Consider the following 23,259-nt stretch of genomic DNA (forward strand, 5'->3'; position numbering starts at 1 on the left):
GCACTTCCTGAAAGAACAAGCGGGGGTGGGGGTTCAACGTTTACCTAAGCTTTTCCTTCCTTGGCAAGGATCTTATCATTATCTCTGATAAGATGCAATAGATAATACCTCCCCCCTCCACAAGCCTCACCTTTTACCTTGTCGTTGTCAGTGTGACTGTCACATGCCACCATTTCTCACACCTGTTCGATCACGAGACTACCACTCTGTACGCATTTTCCAACCCCCAAAGTGGATATGGGCAAGGAAAGAGAGGGATCCAGAACACCTGCCTCAGATCTCACCGCTCCCTCCCGTTCCCGCTAGCTATGTCCCGACCCCCATTCCCGAATCCCCACTCCCGACGACCGAGAGCCTCTCTCTCTCCCGGCCGGGCAGCCGGCTTCCGAATGTCACGCAACTAAAAACCGCCTCTTCTACAAGCCAACATCGCCACTCAGGCACCGTAAACCCATCCGGCTTCCTCTCCCGTCTCACCCAGCAGCCCAGCCCAGCCTAGCCCAGCCAGCCGGTTTGCCTGATTGGGGCCCAACCCGCCCTTCAGTTTGTCGCACACTGTGCGTGACACCCTTCTCATGAGGAATAGTATGTATAGCAGTCGTCTAACCCTAGCCCCATGCACGCAGGGGCTCCTCCTATGGAGCCAGCCAGCACATTGGGTCAGGGGGAGTCAGTCATCGTCAATCCTCTACTATGCCTCCGTTTCGGTCCGGGGTTTCTCCTACCGGTTACTATCTATGTGTTATTCCTGCCGCGTGTATCGCGATAAAGACAGTAAGCAACACATGAATACGTGGCGTGCATATCACCATACCCATCATCAACAGCCAATAGTCAATCAAGAGCATGAAACCACAAAAGGCGTGAATTCAACATCCCCCAATCCATCTACCCATGATCCATACCCCTGTCCCCTTTCCAAATCCAATGCATGAATGAGTAAAACACCACCTCCAGAAAAGATAGAATCTAGTAACAAAGCACCCAAACAACCACAACTGTGAATATCAATATTTATCTTCTTCTTTCAACAACAACAACAACAACAACAACAACCACTATATAAAAATAATCTCGCCCCCCTTTCCCTTCACAGACCATACAGGGCAAGGGTTGTAAAAATATACACTTGAATCGAAAAAAAAAAGCCGAAAAAAACCAGGTATTGTAACAAAACTGAGCGGGTTTCAGTAATCAAGGATAAAAACACTCTCAATATCTTGATTGATTCTGATCGTTGTGCTTGTCATTTTGTTTCTGCCCTTGAAAGAAGAGAAAGAAAAAAACGCCCAATGTGCAATTGTTGTTGTGTGCTTGTCCCACCACCCATTTGTGTTTGTCCATTTGTCCCCGATGCAAGAGAATAAAAAACCCTGCTATGATTGAAAACCAGGGAGAGCACCCCTCTCACTCATCCCCCAATCATCTGTGTGGCCCATCGTCCATCATCATCACCCATCCCTCTCATTCACTTCGTTCATCCCAATCAATGCAAACTTTCTCATCAAAGAAACTGCTTGTAAAACGCCCACACCCCCCATTTCCTTCCCAAAATAAGAAATTCTTTGCAAAAAAATGCTGGCAGTCTGTCTGCAACAGGTCTAGTAAAAACACCCACGGGGCCCCGTGTAAATGCCATGATTGAACAACGCGTAGACAAGAGAAAAAACAGATTCGAAAAAAGAAAAACTCGACCGCAATTTCCCTTGAAACAATCCATGTATCTTGCAACACGCCCGCTTGTAGTGACCGGCTCACTCGTCATCGACAATGATCTTCTTGGCAGTTTCGGTGCTGCCAATACTGGCGTTGGTGTCTCTCCGGCGGGTGGTTACGATTAACCGGCCCACCGACTGATTCTCCCGAGGCGGGTGGCGCTTCTTCGATTTGGCCATGACCAGTCCCTCATCACTGTCACTGTCATCATCTTGATGGTGGTCAGCGTGGTGATTCCGCGATACTTGACGGCCTCGGCTGGTCTCCATGGCGCTGGCTGGCCGGGCTCTCTCGTCTAGTCTGAGGTTAACGATATCCTTCCGGGTTTGGTCCTCGAGAGGGAATCCCAAGGCTGGCTCTTTCGAAAAGGCTGGCGGTGTGATTGTGTCGGTTGTGTCAATCACCGTGTGTCCACCAACAACCCCGGGGTTGCCGAGGAATTCGCCCTCCAGGTCGGCCGAAACAGAGCTGGTGCTGCTAAGAAGAGCCGGCAAGGAAGGATCCGACTGGAAGGCAAGCATGTGCTCTGTAGCATCCTTGGCAGGCTGCGAGTTGATTCCATAGACTGGGCTCGCCGCCTCGCTGGGGCTTGTGAGAGGTGTCGTCAAGGCGCCAATGGAAGCCGAACTAGATGATTTCATCGTCACCACGGTCTCTCCTCGTGAAAGGGGCTCGGGGTGGAACACATCGTCCTCGGGCGATGGAGGACAAGGGATGAGGGCGGGGTCGACTTCGGCTATGGGAGGAGTAGGCTGGCACAACGGGAACTGTGTCCTTGGAGACGGCTCCAACAGGGAAACCCGTCGCTGGCGTTGCTGTGGTGTCTTTACCTCGGGCAGGTCTTCCACGCGGTGGGCCGTCTGCGGCCTCTCGTCAAGCTCTACGGCGCACCGCTGTCTCTGAATGTTTGGGTCCGACTTTGGCTGGGGATAGTGATAGCCTCCCAGCGCGCTCAGAATGGGAGACTGAGCAACACGTTCACGGTCCAGGTCTCTGGCAACCTCAACCGAGCGGGAGGTGAGCGGCTTCTGTGTGCAAGTCATGTTTCCTGGGGCCATAGCCGTGCTCAACGAGACCTTTGGTTCGGCGCGCTTATCGGTGCTAGCGAAAAGCCCCCGATCCACAGATCTTGCCCGGCCCAGATCGTCGGTAATGGGACGGATGTCCCGGGCTTTGCGCAAGGCGCTGCTGGGATCCTCGGTCGCAGGATCAAACAAGGGGGTTGGCGGCATTGTCCGTATCTCACCGGGCCCGGGGGTAAGGCTGAGGAAGGCGTTGTTGACAGATCGAGAGGGACCATGACGAGGTAGTGATCTGTAAGGTGAGGCCGAGGCCGACGCAAGCCACCGTTCATCGCGAGCAGTGAGGTTATTAGTCACGAGCTCGAGTACCTGGCGGGGCGTAGGTTCGCGATGCGGCTCCGTGGGGGGGCTGTTAAGCGGACTGGCCACCACGCTTTGCGTTAAGGGGTGCTCGCTCTGGGGCTGAGTCTGTGGTGTCGAGTTGGTGAAATAATCATCTGGACGAATGCTTTTGCGACGTCCTTCTCGCAGATGGGGTGTGATTGGGCTGTCGCCCGCAGAGCTTGCGGCGCTGCTCGTAGCCCGCCTGCGTGAAGAGACGCTCTCCGCTCGGTCTTGACGATGCATCACCTTTCCGACAGCCCTCTTGACAGCCGATCTGGCGCGCTCGAGCAAAGTCAGGGGGACCACGGCACGAGCTACTTCCTTCTCGTCAACCTGAATTTTGCGTCCAGATGTGCGTCGAGACGGATCGGTATCATCGAGCCACGCCAGGATATTGGGAATGCCGTGAAGCACCCATGGATGCCGTTTCACATCACGAAGGCGAATTCTCTTCTCGGGATTCTTGGTGAGCATCTTCCTAAGCAAGTCGACAAGCTCCCGATCCACCTCCTCATATTGAAGTACATCGTCATCACGGTATGGCGGTCTGTTGATTCTCGTATATAGCGATCTCTCATCGGGCTTGGTAGCTGGGTCAACTGGGGCGAGTCGCCGAGCGGGAATGTAGACCTCTTCCGTGGCAATCTTTCGGAACATTTGCCATTCGTCTTCGGCCAGGAATGGAATGCGAGCATAGATGAGGCAGTAGAGTGTGACACCCAGTGACCACACATCAATCTGCTCCGTCACCTTGGGCTGCGGAGCTCCCGGCTTGTCGTCATACGCATCTGTGTAGCAAAGCTCGGGCGCAAAGAAGGCGGGTGTGCCCACCGTCTTGGCAAGCTCGAGGTCGTCGTCGAAATCGTGGGCTTCGGACTCGGATACCGCATCGTCTGGTTCACCATCGCGGACAGGTCGGCCAAAGTATGAAACGCCAAAGTCGGAAATCTTGACACGGTGGTCCTTGGTCCACAGCAGATTCGCCGGCTTGATGTCTCGGTGCACGACACCCTCGTAGTGAAGATACTCCAAGCCTAGAACGGTGTCGCGGAAGGTGTTTCTCGCTTGCTCAATGGTGAAGCACGGTACGTAGGAATAATCGTCCACGTAGGGATCATGTACTCTGTTATAGTCAATCGAAGACATGTGCGAAATGATGGAATCGGCCATGCTCGGTGATCGCCCACGGAAGGCTGGATCGTCTGGATAGGCGCCATACATGGTCCCGTCGAGTACCGTTGCTGACATGGGGTTGGAGCGGATCGCCCCCGGTGTCTCGAGATCGTCCTCGTTGCAAATCATCGACGCCGTTTCCAAGTCGAAGGGCTCGGGGGTTCCGGTGCGAGATGCTACGTTCAGACTAGCGAGTCTAGTTCCCGAAGGAGCTCGAGACGTCAATTTTGATCCACCAAAGGAGTCCGGGCTTGATGGCACGTGGCCAGCATAGCCTTCTGGCATGTCCTTGCCGAGTGATTGTGGGAAATATTCCATGTCGTCTTCGTCAACACCATACTCGAGGCTCCAGTAATCGGCTGGGTTGGCTTGTGATCGAGAGTGCTGTCTCGCCCGCTTCGCATTCTTCAACGCCTGACGTTGTTCCAAGATGTGTTCGTAATGCTCCTCCTCAGGCGTGGGTTTCTCGCCGCGCTGCTCTCGCTCGACGCGCCGGCGCTCGAATGCGCAGATATGCGGTAGACCCTTCTTCCTCCATACGACCTCGCCGAGTTCGACGTGCTCCAAGACCATGTAAATCTTCTTCAGTACGGGATCGTCAATGATTTCGAGCAGGGCGACGACATTCGGGTGCCGAATCTTTTTGAGGATGGCGATTTCCTTCTTGCTCTTGTCCTGAGTCGACATGGCGGTGACCTTTCCTAGCCGCCTCTTCTTGGAAAAGCGTGGGATGATCTTGATGGCGACATAGTCCTGTGTCTCGATGTTCCTCGCCAGCTTGACCTTGCCGTGCATGCCACGGCCAAGCTCCTCAATGATTTCGTAGTTGTTGACATACTTTCGGCCCGTTGTTTCATCGTGTTCGACATTCGCCTTGTGGGTTCTAGAAGTGGATTGGTGTTAGTAGCTTGCCGAGGGTGGTTCGGCACAAGGGGAGGGAGTCATTGGAGTGACTCCGGCCCGGCCAGCGAAGCATTACGGAGGAGGATCGGATGACAACTCACTCTCGAACTTTATGGGACTGCAGCGGGTGCAGATAGGGGCTATTCAGACCGCCCGGTGTTGTGCTCTCGGAGCCGACCTGAGACTGCGGGAGTGACATGTTGGGGCGGGGCTGATTTGGACTGAAGAGTCCCGGCGACGATACGGGAGTGCTACTGGCAGTCCGGTGTGGGATGTTCGGCGGCAGGGGATGGAATAAGTTGTGAAGTTGGGGATACGACGGGCGGTGATGGGGACGGTGTGGCTGCTGAGGTTCCATGGCGGAAAACTGGCTGGACGTCATTCTTTGGGGGAACCTTCATGCTGAACAGCGGTGTCAGACGGGACGAGTGGATCGCTATGGCGGTGGACGGGCAATTGGCTTTTGCAATTAAGCAGCCATGGTGGGTGGCAGGGAACGGGGCGACGGACGGGGGGAACAGGGGGATGGGTGGAGGGAGCGGGCAGTGGCCAAAGCCTAAAATGACAAGAACAACAAACAAGAAGAAGAGTTCAAGAATTGAGGTCGTCGACCGGTGCGAACTGGGGGAGCGAGTAACGAAGAGGCGGGAGGAGGACCGAGGATGGAGAGATGGATGCGGTGGTGAAAGAAAAGGTGGGTAGGGTGGGCTGGGTGGTGTCGCACGGTGGGGAGAGGCAAAGCGCAGAGCGCACCTTGCACCACACAGAATTTGGCGGGCGGGCGCTGGGTCGGCACAGGCAGAGCAGGGGAGAGTGGCAGGGGATGGTTATGCTGCACAGTGCATCCGCCTACTTTTGGACACCGTCTGCAGCGCTGCGGCGTCGGCCAGCCTTTGTTGAAGTCTTTGGACAAGAAGTCTCCAAGTCTCCAGGCCTCGTTCCCCTCGGTCGGATGGTGGATGATGTAGGTAGTACCTTGGTAGTAGAAAGGAACTTGCGGCTCGTCCCAACAAAAGCTCAAGTCTGCTTCTCCAACACGCGATTCCGCCCAGAGTCGGTCGACCGTCATCCAATGTTGGAGGACGCCGATGGGGAGTCAAAGAGAGGCAGGTTATCGGATTCCTGCACCGACATCTCGCCGATCGACGGCACAGAGGACTGACTGAAGCCGGGAAGCGAGAAGCGTGGTTCCAGGTTGCCGCAAAGCGGAGCACTGATGGATGAAGTGTGTGTGAAGGGGGAAAGACTTCACGGAGCAACACGCGGGCCAAAGCACAGCATTTTGTATGTTCTCCTGAGTGTAACTACGGCGATCTGATAACAGACTAAAGTGATCACCGACCCCTTGTGAGACAGACACTCACACACTGACTGACTGACGGGACTGTGAGTTGGAGAGAGTGACACTGGTGAGAAGAGAAGAAGCATCTGTGGTCCGACTCAACGCCTCGTGCAGGGGGCTGGTGGGCTGCTATTGGGCAAGATCTTGACGTAGCAGCCAAATCGCCAAGCCTGCAATGGGGGAGTCGTTCAAGACAATCGTGGCAGCAAAAAGAGGGGCCTCTTATCGCAGTTGTCTGGCCGATGATTGGTGGGACCTGCTCCTAAGACAGGGAAAAGCAAAACGTTGTTGCTTTCTGAGGCCATCGTTGCACGGCTTTCTTCTTTTCCTGATGCCGGACGGCTCTGTCCGCTCTGGGACTGGGACTGGGGACTGGGGCATCGACAAGGCAGGGCAGGGACGGGGATGGGTGGTTGAGCAGGAAATGTGCCCCTGATTGATTCTCTTGGATGTAGATATCGCTGACTGCACAATACGTGGCCCTCTACGGAGCGTTCGGGGTAGGTTGGGTGAGTACCTCTCGTCGCCAGTGGCGACTATGACAGCGCGATAGTGTCAGTTCGAGCACATTCATCACTTGTCAGTCCAGGCGTCACTTCATTTTTTTGGACGTGTGGCTCATGCTGCGGCATCATCAAAGAGGGCGGGGTAGTTCTTGTCTGACATGGTAGAAAAACTTTATATTTTCAATGACGCTGGCACTTGATAATCCCGAAGCGCGAATATTCTCTCGAAAACACAATGCCGCTCTAATCTACCTATCAGAAGCATTGGCTTCTAGGGACCATTGACTCAGGAGTAAATCCACCCGAGTGCTGCACAGTAGGAACACTCGCGTTGATGAGTGCCGGCCATTGTGGATTAGAGTTTAGACTACATTATTGTAAAATTATAGCTCACGAACTCATGTGTAAGTGCGAGTGCCTCCCGACCTCCGACTTTGCACTCCCGCTCTCTCTTTCTCTCTCCCGCCGTCTCTTTTCTCTTCTGAACGTCTGGCCTTCTTGTGGTATGTTATAAGTGTAGCCAACTTCGGATTGCCTAAAGCGGCGCGAGGAGCGGAACTGCAGCTTCTCTCCTGTCTCACCCTTGCCGCTTCTCCAAATTCCGACGGACGGGCCTTGTCTTGTCTTTGTCTTGTATCTCTACTAGTCTGTCTGCAGCTTCAGGCCCTTCTCTCTGAATGAAATTGGCGACGATGCCATGCCACCCAAATTCTCTTCACTATCGTCATCTCGCCTAGGCAGGGAAAAGGACTGCTGCTTCCAGGCTAAGAACGTGCTACCATGACGCTTCTCGGATGGCCAACTCAGGAAAGGATGAAAAAAGTGAAGCAGTCCTGGTGCAGGTCCAGACCCGGCTGCGTCTCTGGGCATCTGCTGCAGAGCTGAGTGGCTGGAATCTCCCCGGCGGTTGCTCTGTTGCTGCCCAAGGACACCACACCAGCTTCTTTCTGTTCTATCACAACCCCCGCATATGTCAAGCTTCCCTCTAGAAAGTCCAGTCCAGCCAGGCTGACCATGTGATCCAGAGCACAGATTCATCAACGCAATCCTCGTCAACGAGGGCAGCATGCCGCGAAAACCCGACGGCGTGGTCCAGGGTGAAAGCCATCCGTCGAGACATCATGCCCTCTGGGCCTATCAGCGGCCCTATCTGGGGGTGACGAGAGCGGCGTCAGGGAAACGCACAACCGTGCACGCCATCACCATCCCTTGCGGCCAGGTGGATCGCCGCTCTACCCCGGAATTGCCCTTCTGGCCCTATCATCGCCAAGAACCAACGCTAGACAGAGGCCGTTCAAGGTTGCACAAGCTTCACAGGCCTCACATCCTTGGTCTCCCAACAACCTGCTCAGTAAAGACATCAGCTCAACGGCAGGTCATGAAGTTGTGGTAGGCATCTCTTATCGATGTTGCGAGCCACCTCAGCAGCGCTCGGCGCCTTGCTCTCGCATTAGATCATACTAATGATGGTGTTCAGGACATCTCTGGCCTCTTTGAAGTCCAGCCAGGCTGGCCAATCATGGCACTGGCTGACATGCATAGAAATACTGAGTGTGGTCTCACAGGCCAAGCGTTGACATCAAAAAAAAAGTGACAGGTCGATTCTGGTGTTCCGACTTTCTCCTTGACGACGGACGAACGCCGGGACCACGAGTTCCGCCTCGTTCTAGCAAGCCTTCGAGTGAAACGGGTACAAACATTTCACTAACATGGAGCCCGCCATATTCCCGGTCCCCAAGGGCCCTTTTCCTCGTTATACCAGGTCCTTCAGCAATCTTGGGCCGTGTTTTGCCTTGAATGTCCGAAGACGGATACCTGCTTAGCCGCCACTGGAATGCCCGGCAGGCGAGCGGTTCAAGAAATATTGGCCGTCCATTTTTCCTGCCCTTCAGCTGGGCTCTCAACTTGGCCTTCAAAGTTGATGGCCATCAGTTAAAAAAAAGCCGCCAAAATGGCCTGACTTTCTTTGCAACACACCACCAGGAGTAACGCCGATTTGATGGTGGCACTGGGAGGATCTTGGCTTTGAGCCGTTTCCCAAACAAGAACTCCGTCACGTCCATCCATCAAGTGATTGGTGATTTGCGTTGTCTGCCCCATAGCGATGTAACCCCCCGGAGCAGTCGCCTGTGCGCACCAAGACAGATTCCAAGGCGATAACCCATCGCCAGTTTGATCTCCAGACCTTGATTGGTTTGTGTCTGAAGTCCAATATCAACCGTCGAAGAATGGCATGGCATCATCCTCATCCAAGTGATGAGTTGAGGTGGTGTCTGATACGAGGGTTGCAAATACCTCCCTTCTGCACGTCATCCGCAAATTGCGATATCTTGCTCCACTGCGCCACGGGCTTGCATGGGCAGAATCTCATGTGCAAGACGCCGTGATGGTATTCACGCTTGAGAGGCCAAATAAACTTCACACCATCATCTCAACGGTTTCGACTGACTCAGACAAGCATGTGATGGACTCAGGGGCCGCCGCGAGGCTCGCATTGACCACCGGTTCTTTTCGTACCTTATCACACTGATGTCTCGGTGAGACAGTTACCATCGGCGATATTTTTCTGCGGCATCACCTACGAAGGGAACCCAGTTCTATCACAGCAAAAGATATCACAGACAAAAGAACGCTTTCTGGCAGGTTTTTGGGGACGGTCCTTCGCTTCTCATTCCCTCACTCCTTCCAGCACCGAGGAGCTGGGAAGGCGGGAAGGAAGCCACAGCTTTTCCTATTCCGGCTGTCCTGTTCTATTCCTTACGTTTTCGATGGTTCTTTGGGACTTTGGTTCGTCACAGCAGCATGATCTCTAGCGTGGAATGCAGGTGAGTGGTCGTCTGGTCGGGATTCTCATTTCCCGTTTTTACCATTGACGGAGGTTCCTTGGATTGACCTATTGACTTTCTCTGATATATCATGACGCTATCCCGGACGTGGTGTTGGGGTGCTGTATCGTACCGTTCTACAAGGGCGCAGGTTAAGAGAAACAATCAATATCTAGGGATATTGTCGTGATCTTACTGTCTCAGAGTCTAACATCCCAGTGGGTTGTTTCCTTAGCACTGGTGCTATTATCTACCCATCATGGTCCGATACCAGAGTCATAGCCTTTAGTAGCTCTCCTCTGAACCATGGACCGTGCCCCAGACTAGAGGAGTACCCTCTTCCGAACTCTTTCACATCAAAAGCCATGAACATCGATCAAAACGTCATCCCGTCAAGCCACGCTATTTTACCAATAGCATGGTATCCTTCATCACAAACATTAAGTTCTCCGAAATGCGGGGAAATCCATTCCTTTGTCCATGTAAATGGTCTGGTGATCGACACAACCCCCTTTCAAAGTCTTATGAGAATCTTGGAGACGGTTCCAGCCCGTGCATGGACAGGTTGTTGTATCTCCGAGTCTTCTCCGGGAAAACGACAAAGTCGATGCAAGGCTACCAACAATTGTTTCCTGCTTGCTTTGACTAAAGACACGGCCGATGATAGGGCAGATCGAAAAGATCTTTCACACCCTCAATTGTTGGACTTGGCGGATATTGACAGGATGTGTGTGTGTGTGTGTGTGTGTGTGTGTGTGTGTGCGCGTGTGTCTTCTCCAATTTCAGTATCAATAATACGAATGGTGGTGGTGGTTGGTTCGTTACGAGATATATGTATGCAGGCGTCAGAGGATGTGTTCTTGGCGGAAGTGCGGAGAAATATGTGGTATCCAAGCCCTTCCACACCTATCTTCAGCCCAGTGTGCGAATATCTCCAAAAGGAGGGGAAACAACACGGCCACTCTTGCTAGCTACAGGTTTTGTCTCGATACTCGCAAAGTCGAGATTGGGTGGTGGTGGTCAACTTCAACACAGTGCGTGTCAAAGGGGGCTTGGCTGTGTGTGTGCTGGTGTTTTATGAGCTGATATATTCGTCAAGATGACGATTTTGGCAATTCCTCAAAGTTTTTGTCGGCCAGGGATAAAACCGACATGCCGAGGGGAATATAAGCAAGGTTATTGGACGAGAGCGTCTGAGACAACGAGTTCTCGGAGGTTACCACACCAAACAAGAGGGTGTAGAGGTAAGGTAGGGGTTGACTAACACCTCCTCAGGGGCTGGCTGGCCTCGCACCCTCCCGTTTATCAAGCAGGGAGGTAGCCAGCCACAGCAGTTATCGCAACCCAAAGTAAGGAGGCGTGGTGTGCGCAAGAATGTGTACGTAATGGTGGCTGTTGGTATCTGGATGGTATGGCTGCACCCGGATGAACCGGCACTTGTTTGGTGCAAGTGTTGGAGATTGGATAGACACAGCCACCGTTTTCCTTTCTCAGAGACGTCGCGATGGGCGGGCGGGCACTACTGCACCTTGACAGACGACCCATAAACTTGCATAATAGGGGTTTGCCGCATGACCACCAGACATCACTCAAGTAAGGGTGATAGATTGCTGAAGATGGATGATGGCCGGCGGGTGCACGACATATCGGTGGTAAGCTGTCCGGAGCCGGACCGGACCTGTCCCCGTGCCCCCCGGAGAGCGTTGCATTTGACTTGCAAGATGGGTCATTCCCTTTCTTGGGTTTGGCTGTTGATGTTTCAGAGATTATGCTGCGTGATACTGTCGATCGTTTGAGCTGCGCCGCTTCGTCTATCTGACATATCTCCCTATGTTCATCACCGTTGAGAGGAGGGTGCAGATCTGACATACAGTAGGTAGAGTATATGGGATTATCTGGTACGGTCTCGCACTCTTGCGACCAACATCAAAAAGGCAAGGGTCATATGCCGTGCAATAACCGCCCTATCCGCCGGATTCTCAACAAAGGGGCCGAGTCCGCGCCGTGAAGCACACATATATCAGATATCCCATCTGACATACATGAGGGGGGGAAAGTGGGAAAGTGAAAGATTTGCATTCTTGCCACTGGATAGGGGGGTTGTACGGTAAGAGAGTGGAATTGGGGAGGGATATGTTGTGTAATGGACCCTTTATATGGCTACCTGACGGATCAAGGGACGGGGAGCGTGATTCCGTACTGCTGGAATCGGAGATAGGAGATGATACAGATGAATAAATATTGGTGGTGGATTGGATTCTGGTAGTGTGTAGCAAAGTCGGATTCTCATATAAACAGGGTAGGTCAGGTGAGAACTGCCATGCCAGGTGATTTCTGTAAGGGAAATAACAGTCACTTTACCGGTCGATTTGGTGGGCAATTGGAGATATAAAATGGACCTTCCTGGCGAGTGGAATTGTGTGGGATGAGGTGTTGAATAGAGAATGTGGTGATGCGTTATCTTGCTACCTAGCGAGAAGAAATCATGATGAGAATGAGCGATGAGAAAAGAAAGAATTCAGGAGAGGGAAGGAGCCAGCAAGGCAAGAATCCATCTAGGGAAGGCGTCAGTTGAGGTAGGAACCTGGGGGCAAAGGCACACGAAGGCAGGAGCAAGGCGAGAGAAGGAGCGATGATGGCGATGATAAGACACGGCTATACCCATCAACAATCCAATGTCAGCCGACCTGAAAGTGGTTGAATATGTTTGTGAGGCCATAACTAATGATCAGAGTCTCAAGAGATAATGAAGAGACTATCAGACAATACAAGTCTGAGAATAACGAAGTCACCTTCCCTAACACTTCACACATATCATGCATCATCAATATCATGCTCATCAGGCTTATACCGTGCATATCAGTAAGATGCTTTTCATTACCGATCATCATAACCATCATAAACCGCCCTCCTACCAGCCCCAGTCCCAACCCCAATCACCAAAAACTCCTACGAAATGCGCATACTCGCTCGCTAATGTACCCAGCTCCTCAAAGTATCCATACACAACAAATATAATACAAAAAACAAAACAAACTTCTAAAATCCTAGCCATATTCATCTGTTTTTTCGATTCCCTTTCCTAATCATCCCCCGTCAAATCAACACACTCAACCTCCTCCTCCTCCTCCTCCTCCACTATCCTCCCCCCAACCCCAACCCCCCCAATCCCATCATCATCACTCTCCCCAAACAAGTTATCAACATCAAAGCTACAAGTCGCTCGCTTACCACCACGACTATAACTACCCCTCCCGAGAAAGTTCCCCGTCTTCACAGTAGTAGTACTCGCCACCACAAGCGACGGAGCAGGAAGCGACGCCGTCCTCGACAGCGCCGGCGGCCTGGAGCGCGGTTTCGGAGAAGACATCAAAACATCATCGTACGCATCCCTGGTATGAGACGGTATCCTCGGTGGAGCGGTAGATTGTCTCAACCCAGCCTTCCCTCCCGACGGCGACTGCGGTGGTGCTGGTAGCGATGACTTGGGTGCGTTGAGTTTGGAGAGTGACGGGAGCTCATCATCGTCAGAGTCGTCGTCATCGTGGCTATCCTCATCCGATGATAAAAATTCAATAGGAATTGAATAGGCTGGTTTGCTGTTTGTGGCAGCAGCGGTGGTGTTTTTGGTGGTTCTCCCAAAGCTTTTGATGGACTTTTGGGCTGGCGGCGCTTGCTGTTTGGACTTGGGTTGGTTCTGTGTCGAGGAGACTTTAATCGGTATAGCTGCCCCTGTGCCGCTTTTTGTTCTCTTAAATGGCCTTGTTGCGCTGATAGTTGGCGGTGTTGCGACAACGTCTGACATTTGAGGTCGAATAGGGGACCGGGACAGGTCTGGAGATTGTCGCTTTGGCCGGATGGGTGTTGTTTGGATTGGTGAAGTACGACGGGACGAGAGCGCCACAGGTGAAGATGAAATGAGAATTGGTTCGTAATTGGAAGACGACGGTGGTTGGGGCCTTGATTGTGAGGAGCTTGAAGTTCTGGTGATCGTAGGGCTGGCTTGAGAACCTGACAACGTCCAGGGGTTGACCTCGGCTGCTGGCTTGGCTGATTGTTTTTTGGTGGGTGCTTTTCTGCGTTGTCTGCCTAGGGGCTTTGGGGCTGCTGCTGGTGGCATCGTTGACTGAGGCGGCGCCGCTTGGGTCGACGGAACGGGGTCATCAGTAGCGGGCACAGCCTTTTCAACGGCAACAGTAACTGGCTTGCTAACGGTGAAGAACTTCTCGAGCGCCCCGGGTTGCATGCCACCCTTTGCTTTAGCCGGCTTCTTCGTGGCCGGCTTCTTCGTGGCCGGCTTCGTGGTCTTCTTTCGCTTCTTCGTCTCCCAGTCCTCGACAGTCAAAGGGACGCCGAGTTTCAATAGCGTTTCGGGGATCCATGCCAAATCTGGGCCTTCGGGGTCGTATGGCTTTTTCGCCGTCTTCTTAAGCCCTTCCTCCTCTTCCCCATCTTCCTCGCCGAACTCGTCATCGCTGTTCAGCGCTAACCCACCTCGCCCGTGCTCCTCAACCTCTTCTATTGGCTCATTCGCAAGATCGAGCTTGACGATATCATTTGGCACAAAACAGACTCTCACCTCTGGCGTCTCATCCGTGCTATGGTGAGCACGCCTGGACTTGATGCCCGTGATCAGTGCGCCTTCCTCCTCCGCCATAAGATCAGTATCATCGCCATAATCCTTGCCTTCTGACGATCGCTGCAGAAGAGATTGGACCAACAGCCCATGTGCGAGTTTGCGAACCAGATTCACAGCCCCTCCTCGATACTGCCAGTCGAACGTCTCACCCACAAACTCCCTGAGACCAATAACATCAACTGGAGACGTCATCTTATTAGGGAAATTTGTCTTCAGTTTGTCGACCGTGGCGTGCGTCGAGACTACCGGGTGGGTATAATACCTAAGAATCTCCAAATCCGGAAAGTCCTCGGGAATCGCCAGTCCTTTATGTTTTGTGCGAAAATATCCGCTCTCGTTGGTGTCCCATTCATGGCGTAACCTTTCTCGCCACGCTTGAACCCCCTCCTTCCAGTCTGCCTTCTTGATGCCGCATAACTGTTTGCCAAATCCAGCTCTGGCTGCCTCACAGGCGACTTTTATGCCGCATCCTGGCACACCTTCAGGAAGATAGTCCCCGCCACTCATCAGCGCAACCAGGACCATACCCTCCCGATCCAGTCCACTCTCACCCTTGGCAATTTCCTCCGCGTTGTAAAGTGTGATGTGTGTCGGTACGTTCCCCTTCCCTTCCGCAGTCCAACTTCGAAGTGTCTTTCCGCAGCCAAACATGATGGTGTCGACATCTTCGCTCAGCACGGCATCCACCACTCCCTCTCGCTGGAGGAACGCACATTCAGCCTCGGCTTCGCCTGGCGCATCGTGTATGGCAAACCCAAAGAGTTTGATCATCCTTTTCGCCATGGAGGTGGCTACCATGTGTCCCGCGCCTCGCGGGCCGCCGGCGCGTTTGTTGCGCTTGAACGCTGGTTTGTTCGGACCATCAAACACAAAGAGTGGTTGAATCGCTAGAGATAGGAGCCGAACAAGTCGAAAGAATAGCGTTCGAATGGCGGGGTTGGAGCCGCCGCGGGCAGCTTGGTTCTGGAACTGCCATATAGAAATATCGATTGCGAGTCGGAACGGACGTGGGTTTTCGGCTTTCTCGAGAGTCGTCAAGGCGAGCTTGGTCATGGAGATGCGCTCGCCGGGGCCGATTTCTTTGTATATTCTGCCAGGAGCGAATATTAGTACACAAATCTGGACGGGAAGTTTTGAATCTGTTTGCATGTACCCTTTGATACCCATTGTGCCAACTCTTCAACCTTTCAACTGCTGGGTGGTGGCGATTTTACGGGGGGAAGGGCACCAAAAATGAGCTCAGTCCTCAAGAGAAGAATATGCCAAAAGCCATTCTCGTTGGCGCTCCCCAAGGCCGAACCTGATTCGTCAGGCGAAAAAAGAAGTCGGTCGCGGTGGCAGGACGGAGGTGCGCCATGAGGCTCTGCTGCCTGGAAGAAACGGACGAAAAAAGGATGATGCGCTTTGTTGACTGGTTGCCTCTTCAGGATTAGATTGCCAAGGCTGCCAAGCGTTGCCATGGGTGAACCGTTAAGCTGACAGTTGGAGCTTGGTGGGGTGGAAGTGGCTCGGATATATGCACATCATGGGGGACTTGGATGCTGTTATGCAACTACCGAGACGTCACTGCTGGTGAACTCAACAGTCAAACGGTCGAGAAAGCGGCGACGTTGGCTTTTGCATCATCATGTTCGGAATGTCATGAACAGAAATTGACTTGCTGGCCTTTGAGAGCCATCCAACTACACGAATTGACGACTTTTTCTATTTAATTTCACGAGAACATCAAGAAAAACAAGTCATCATGTCTGGCCTGGGTTCCGGCTCTGGAGCGGGAACAACACCTCTCCCCCACCGCTCAGTCGCCAACATCCGCTCCCCACACACCAGCGGCAACACCAATCCGTCAACCCCCTCTTCCAGCAGCCGTCCTGTTCCCACCTCCAGCTTTGGTTCCCCGTCCAGTTTGAGAGCAGATGAAGATATCCTCATTCTCGAGCTTGGCTCCCGCAAACTGCAAATAGGGTTCGCCGGGGATGCCTGTCCGAGGGGCACGGTCTGGTTCACCCCATCACAGCTCCGCCGGGTGGGAGACTTCCGGGACTGGTCCTCCGAGTCCAAAACCAATGTGGACTGGAAGACGAAAAAAGTGACGGGCGAGAAGTGGTGGACCAGGGATCACGAGCTTTGGGAGTATGATGTGCGGGAGGTCGATCTAGGTCTCATTGGAGACAAGGTGGAGAGGGCGCTCAGAGAAGCTCTTACAAAGTAAGTTACTTGGCCATAACTCTGCTTACAATAGTGCTACAGCTAACCTGGAAACAGATACATGCTGATCGATTCTCGGCCACGGAGAATGGCGTGCGTGCTGCCCTCTAGCCTTCCTCTTCCCATGTTATCGGCAGTACTAGACAGCCTCTTTACACGGTTTCAGCCGCCCACCATATCGCTGTTTTCGTCCCCCGTTGCACTGACAGTCGGTGCTGGGGTTCGTTCTGCTCTGATTGTTGATCTCGGTTGGAGGGAGACAGTTGTTACCAGTGTTTACGAGTTTCGCGAAGTCAACACCAAGCGTAGTGTTCGTGGGGGGAGATTGCTTGTGGAACAGACACACAAACTTCTCGCCAGACACCTCCCCGAAAATCAGAAAAAGAAGGAGGGCACAACCTCCGAAGATACCCAAGATTACGACCTGAGCTTTGAGGAATGCAACGACATTGCTACTCGGATGGTTTGGTGCAAGCCGCATCTATCTTCTCCCAAAGCTCACAAATCAAAGCAAGGTCTGCCCACCCTCCACGAACAAGATGAATCAGACTCTACGGAAGCCGAGTCCCCAACTGAGGCCTCAAAGACGGCCAGAATTCCACTGCAATCATGTCGATCACCGACCACGATAGAGCTTCCCTGGGCAGCCCTTGCAGAACCCAGCGAGAATGCCTTCTTTGACTCCCAGTACTCAGAGAGCAGCTTTGACGATCATGAGCTACCTTTGCCTCTGCTTGTCTACCGCAGTCTTCTGCAGCTACCCCTGGATGTTCGGGCACTTTGCATGTCTCGCATCATTTTCACGGGTGGCTGTGCTAGCGTTTTGGGACTACGTGGCCGTATTTTTGGCGAAGTTTCCAAGCTGATAGAGGAGAGAGGATGGGATGGTGTCCAAGGAAAGGGAGCAGACCAGATGCGGGCTAATCCAAAGCTGCAGGGCAAGAGGGGCAGTCGGCCAGCAGTTAGTGGTCCTACTGGTGTCACCAGCCCGCCGGAAGCCGTCGGTGGTCAAGAGCAGGATGGGGTCTGGCACGATGCAGCCAATACTGCCCACGAAGCCTGTCCTGTCGAAGAGCAACTCGCGCGAGGACAGGATAAGAGACCAAGGGTGCAGGGGAAGATGAGGGCCATTGAGTCTGTCGGGGCGTGGAGCGGAGCAAGCCTGATAGCGCACCTTAAGGCGGCGCCTATTTCTACTATAGAACGCGAGGCTTGGTTGCAGTATGGTGCCGCAGGAGCGAGCAAGCCCAGCGAGGTTGATCAGAAGTCAGCCAGACAGAGCTTTGGGCCAGGCGGCCTTATCAGGGGGTCTGCTGCTAATAACTCCTGGACATTGGGGGTTTGGGGTGTGAATTAGGTGATGGCCATCACCATCTCGCCTTACACCCTCAAACACCCATTGCCATTCTTGTGTCTTTATTTCTGGTTTATCCCAGGGGGGTAGCCGCTGTCACAGTACTTATTTTAGGTAGACATTACCCCGCAAGTGCGGTGCAGTGCAGAACAAATAGTATTCATAATTCTTTCTTCTCTTTCTCAGTTGTCTTTATCCCTCCTTCCACCTAGATTCTTCCAGGCAGCGGTTGCAGAGGAACCTGACCGGACTGTCGGGACCGCGTGGCATCCAAGAGAAGGAACTTACCCACAATAATACCCGTCCCATCTCCAAGTCGTTCTTTCTGAGCATGGCAGCCTCCATCAAGATCGGCCGTTCGGTTGCCGTTCACCACACGTTCCTGCATTCTTGGATGACCAGGCAATGTCGTCCTTTCCCCATGTGCCCCTGAAGGGGACCATGCTCCGTGCTCCGGTCTTTTGTCAGGAGAAGGAAAGCACGAGAGGGCACTCCAAAGGGTACCTGAATTGTCTGGAGACGATGACCCCAACCTGGCATTTAGGTTCTCCCTCTTTTTTCCCCATTGCCATCATCATCCAGCTTCTGCTTCTCCCTCTTCTACCACCCGCAGTCATTCATCTTCGTTACTGTCTGCTGCTACTGTTGCTGTTTGCAGCCTTAGCAAGACGCTGTGTTTCCTTCATTGACCGATTTTGCTTTTTGGTCCGCATCAACAACTACTTCTCGGCGCCCATAACCACCTGTTGGCGTTCGAAGCCATTTCCCACAATCAATCACGAAACTCAACCCGGAACCCGCCGGACGACACCCGGTCTGCCTTTCCTGGCCTCTTCGGCGCTTGCCCGAATAAAACACCCAGACTCGATACAATTGTGTTGAAAACAGCGACCGACACTCTCTCGCGAAACGACTGTTGGAACATAGGGGCTCACTGAGGTCAACAATCTACCGCTTCTAGTGCTTTTCGCATCTTGTGCTAGAACTTGGTAAGTGGAAAAGTTTGTTTCTATCAGAGGTCCTTTTCACTCCACCATCCTTGCGATGTTTTGGTTGTCCCCGGAAACGACGACGACATCATCACCGGCCCCGGCCCCGGCCCCAGTCACATGGAAGTCGGCCCTTCCTCCGGCAGAGGTGCCCTTCCATCTCCGTACTCTGCTCTTTCACCCCGTTTTCTCTTCTCCGTTGCCCTCCTTCACATCTCCCTTCACCAACACCCCTCCCTCAACTGGTTGATCGCATCCATTGTTGGAGCCATCTTCCTCTTCATGGGCATTTTGCTCCACCTCTGTTCCTCTTGAACGCTCCAATGAATCGGGTGTTCAACACACAACCCTACCAGACCGTGATGACGGGCAGGACAGGCAACTTCATCAGGCAGATGACGCGGCTGCAGTATCATGATTTTGCTGTTCCTAAACCGTGGTCCCATGCTCTTAACCACCATTTGTATGCCGAGAGACGCAAGTGCCGGTTTATTGACATTGTTGGCGAGGGGGCCTGCTGGGTCTCGAGAGTCGCTCGAGACATGTTGCCCGTATTCTTGGTTTCCCAGTTGGAAAACCAAAAACTGACCGAGGAAGACAGCCCTTTTGTTTTGGTCACGACTCTGGTCGCCTTTGTCAGTTTGCATCTTGAGACACGATATACAGTCAGCGGACACCCAACTCTGTTCCATTGGACATCAGAAGACAACCGTCGCTCGTACTCGCTTTTCGCAGTCCTCAACATCGACATGCCGGCTCACAGGTACACGATCGACGAGCTTATGGCCATCCGGGGCGTCCCGGTGCCGGTGCCTGCTCGCATGTCGGCTCTGGCCAACAATCCCGAGCTTGGTATGTTGACCTTGGATATACATGTCTTGAGCCCCTAGCTAAAGTATGTACAGCCGACGTGGTCCGCGAGTCTGGAAGCGAGTCATCGTCAGGCTACAAGCCTACGACTGGCAAGAATCGAGACGACTCATCCACCGCCTCTGATGAGCTCCTTTTCAAAGGCAACATCAGTCGCCGAGCATTGCGCGATGCTACTCGTGGCTCAGCTCGAGGATCGGGCCATGAGTCTAACTTTTTTCCCATGAGAGAGCCTCTCCGCCAGACAGTGCCCCAGCCTGCACTTCCTGTACAGTCTGCTCGTGAGAACGCCCGAACTGCCACTCCCTTGGGAGCTCCCATGGCCCCGCCCATGGTTGCTCCCATGACTGCCCCCAATTCTGCCTCCACAGTTGCTCGGGAAACAGCCCACGACCAGCAGCGCCCAACTGAGTGGAGAATCCACGGTCGAAGTGACTCGGATGCCAACATCCCCGAGCCTATTCCGGCACCTGCTGGTGACATTGCCCAGAGGAGCGAGGGTTTCAAGCGCTTCTACAAGGCTGTCGTGTCTCCCACCCACGTCCGTGTTACAGCTGGTGGCCGTATCGTCCCCAATACTCGAGGGCCGCCCTCTCCGACAAACAAGCGAGCGACTGATCACGCCGCCACCATCGAAAACATGGGCTTGAGCGACAAGAACGCCCAAGGGAAATTGCCGACTAACCAGCTTCCCATGGGGCAGCCGATTCCTATCGTGCCGCAGTTTCTTCCTGGCTATCCTCCTGGCTTTCAGCCGATGCAACCTCCCATGTCCTTTGTTCCGATGGCATTCAGTTCGCACATGCCCCAAGGCTTTCAATTTGCTCAACCCCCGGTCACGCCGGCTGCTATGGCTCCTGCAGCCTCAGGAAGCGCCTCGACTTCCAAGGACAATGCCGACCTCAAGGCCTTCGATTCCCAGAGCACCAGTCACCTACCGGGCGACAAGCAGGACAAGCCAAAGATATCGCCTCCAGAGTGGTTTGACTACACGAAGCCCTACTTCTACAACGGTCAGATCATCTACCCCGTTGGGAACATGTCTACATCGCTTGCCAACCCCATGGGTGGTCCCATGATGCCTATGCAGATGGTCAGCGTTCCTCAAGGCGCTCCGTCTCAGTTGCAGGCCCCCATGATGCATCCTGCCTTGCCCCATGGGGGAAGCCAGATGATGGCCGGATCTTCGTTTTCACCGCCCAGCCACGGCCCGCATCAGATCCACGGAGGCGCTCATCCCATCATACCAGCCAACTTGAACTTTGCGGCGCCAAATATGGCTCCTCCCCCATCGTCGATTAGGCGCAGCGAGATTACGAGAAAGCAGATCGCCGGTTTCAAGCACGCCCTCAAGTACCACGAGGATCAATTGCAGTATAATCGTCATCAGATCGATGAGAGGGAGATGGAGATGAAGGCCCAGCAGTACCGAGACCACATTGCTCACTTTGAGGCGGTTCTCAAGCAGCAGCTTGAGGCTGAGGCTGAGACCCTGGACCACAAGAAGCCAGAAGTTGGCCGAAACGATCTTGCTCAGCAGAAAGCCGAGGGAAGCGTCTCTGGCGACACGGGAGTCCAGCAAAGCCAGCATGAGTCGGAAGATGCTGTTCGACGAAGGGCCGCAAGCGGCCGTCAGGGTATCAATATAAATATCGGCGATGGTGGCAATGCAGTCTTTCAGCGCCCCATTGCTGCGAACCGGTCCTATGGCGAACCTTCCAGACAGACAGGAATACCCAGTGAAGCCGTCCTGGCTCCCGCTTTTGAACCCGGCGGCAGAACATTGCACGAGATCGCGAACGAGTCCAATGAGCGACTCAAGTCGGAAGGAGTTTGGAAATATGGCCCTGGTATTCAGAACATACCAAGCCGGGGTGTCAGCCGGCCTTTCAATCCGTCGCTGTCGCATCAGTCTGACCGCGCCGAGGGAAGCTCGAGTTCTGCCAGCGTTTCGGGACAGGGCGGCTCGGCAGAGGCTTTTGGTACCTCCAGATCTGCCAAGGGCAAGGGTGTTGACAGAGGCGGTGGCAGCAGTGGCTATTCCAGGTCGAGCTTTGGAGTGCCATATCTACTTGGGACTCTTCCCAAGGGTTTAGATCCCCGCAAGGCTACTGATCACGACTACATTTACACTCGCCCTCTGAACGAGGATGAGGTTCGCGCCCGCTACCTGTATTGGGGAAAAGCACCCAAGTCTGCCATGAAAGGGCTTCCCAAGTATGACGGAAAGCACTTCTACCCCCCTTCTCCCGTCCAGGAACCCAGCAGCCCGGTCACGGCCCATCGCAACCCCACCGCCCGTTCCGATGCCGAGCACGCCTATCGGCAGACCAAGTCTGACCAAGATCCCTTTCGCCCCATGACTCCGGTTCATGATTCGATTTCCAAGCCAGTAGGGGCAAGCGAGGATGGATATGCCATGGGCAGGCTCACGCGCAACGTCTCTTTTGAGACTCAGGTCGACAGCAGTGGTCTTGAAGCCGTGCCAGTGGGTGATTCTATTGATGTTCCAGAGACGGGGACAATCTTGCGGAACCGTGAGAATAGCGCGGATGCAGGCTCTATTGGGTCGACTGACCGGCGCTCGGAGAGATCTGGGTATGGCCCCGTCCCCGGCCCCTCCTCCTCATATGGCTCTCTGCCTGACCCATATGCCCATTTCTTTTCCAGCCCCCAATATCGCGTCTATGGACACACTGACACAATGATGCAGCGCGAGACTCTGGCAGACCGTTTTGAAGAAGGGTCCGACGATCAGCGCGGTTTCATCGACTACGGCACAGGCAGTTCTGCCTCTTCACTATTCGGGTCACGCAGCGGCTTCCCTAAGCCCTTCGATTACTAAGGACCGGTCCGGCTTTCGCGAGGTTTCTCCAGACAACAGCGGTATCGTCTCTCCTGGTCTTCAGAAGTGGGCTGAGAACCTTCCCCCTAGCGCGAGCTCTTTGGAGGATCAGTTCAAAAGGTTGATGACCTTGAATGAGTCTCCGGAAGACGGTCGGATTGATTTTCGTTCGTAACAAGTATTCAACAATGTTATTGATAGGCATGGATGAGGAGACGATGGAAGTGTTATTCAGGGGTTATTAGTGTAGTACTATTGTGTGGAACAACAGCAGCATTCGAGAGGAGGAGAAGGATGGAGTATCTGTTTTATGCCATACTTGATGGTTTCAGTGGCTATATGCCCAATTAGTTGATAGATGCTCGCCGTCTAATGATGTTTATCGGCCGAGGAGTATTTAATCCCAAGGGCAGCTTACTATTAGATCAAGGAATAGATCTTCCGTAGCACAAGAAGATTATGTATTTGGTTCTGTAGCCAGGT

General features: G+C 53.5%; 4 protein-coding genes across 4 annotated transcripts; 2 read left to right on the forward strand and 2 right to left on the reverse strand.

Annotated features, from left to right (window-relative positions):
* Window positions 1–33: 33 nt before the first annotated feature.
* On the reverse strand, window positions 34–6,801 carry QC761_604540 (uncharacterized protein). Its single transcript, XM_062880905.1, has 2 exons — window positions 5,300–6,801; window positions 34–5,178 (listed from the first exon to the last, which is right to left on the reverse strand). The coding sequence occupies exons 1-2, from the start codon at window positions 5,578–5,580 to the stop codon at window positions 1,755–1,757; spliced, it is 3,705 nt and encodes a 1,234-aa protein (XP_062729137.1). The 5' UTR covers window positions 5,581–6,801; the 3' UTR covers window positions 34–1,754.
* Window positions 6,802–12,953: 6,152 nt separating this feature from the next.
* Window positions 12,954–15,873, reverse strand: QC761_604550 (uncharacterized protein; the record flags this gene model as incomplete). Its single annotated transcript, XM_062880906.1, has 2 exons — window positions 15,664–15,873; window positions 12,954–15,600 (listed from the first exon to the last, which is right to left on the reverse strand). Exons 1-2 carry the CDS (start codon window positions 15,675–15,677, stop codon window positions 12,954–12,956), a joined length of 2,661 nt encoding a protein of 886 aa, XP_062729138.1. The 5' UTR covers window positions 15,678–15,873.
* Window positions 15,874–16,047: 174 nt separating this feature from the next.
* On the forward strand, window positions 16,048–18,341 carry QC761_604560 (uncharacterized protein). Its single transcript, XM_062880907.1, has 2 exons — window positions 16,048–16,718; window positions 16,776–18,341. The coding sequence occupies exons 1-2, from the start codon at window positions 16,255–16,257 to the stop codon at window positions 18,073–18,075; spliced, it is 1,764 nt and encodes a 587-aa protein (XP_062729139.1). The 5' UTR covers window positions 16,048–16,254; the 3' UTR covers window positions 18,076–18,341.
* Window positions 18,342–18,477: 136 nt separating this feature from the next.
* On the forward strand, window positions 18,478–23,256 carry QC761_604570 (uncharacterized protein; the record flags this gene model as incomplete). Its single annotated transcript, XM_062880908.1, has 4 exons — window positions 18,478–18,572; window positions 19,663–19,913; window positions 19,967–22,529; window positions 22,645–23,256. 4 exons carry the CDS (start codon window positions 18,478–18,480, stop codon window positions 22,949–22,951), a joined length of 3,216 nt encoding a protein of 1,071 aa, XP_062729140.1. The 3' UTR covers window positions 22,952–23,256.
* Between the last annotated feature and the right edge of the window lie 3 nt (window positions 23,257–23,259).

Source organism: Podospora bellae-mahoneyi, chromosome 6 (assembly GCF_035222275.1).
Source record: "Podospora bellae-mahoneyi strain CBS 112042 chromosome 6, whole genome shotgun sequence".
In the NCBI taxonomy this organism is placed as follows: Eukaryota; Fungi; Ascomycota; class Sordariomycetes; order Sordariales; family Podosporaceae; genus Podospora; species Podospora bellae-mahoneyi.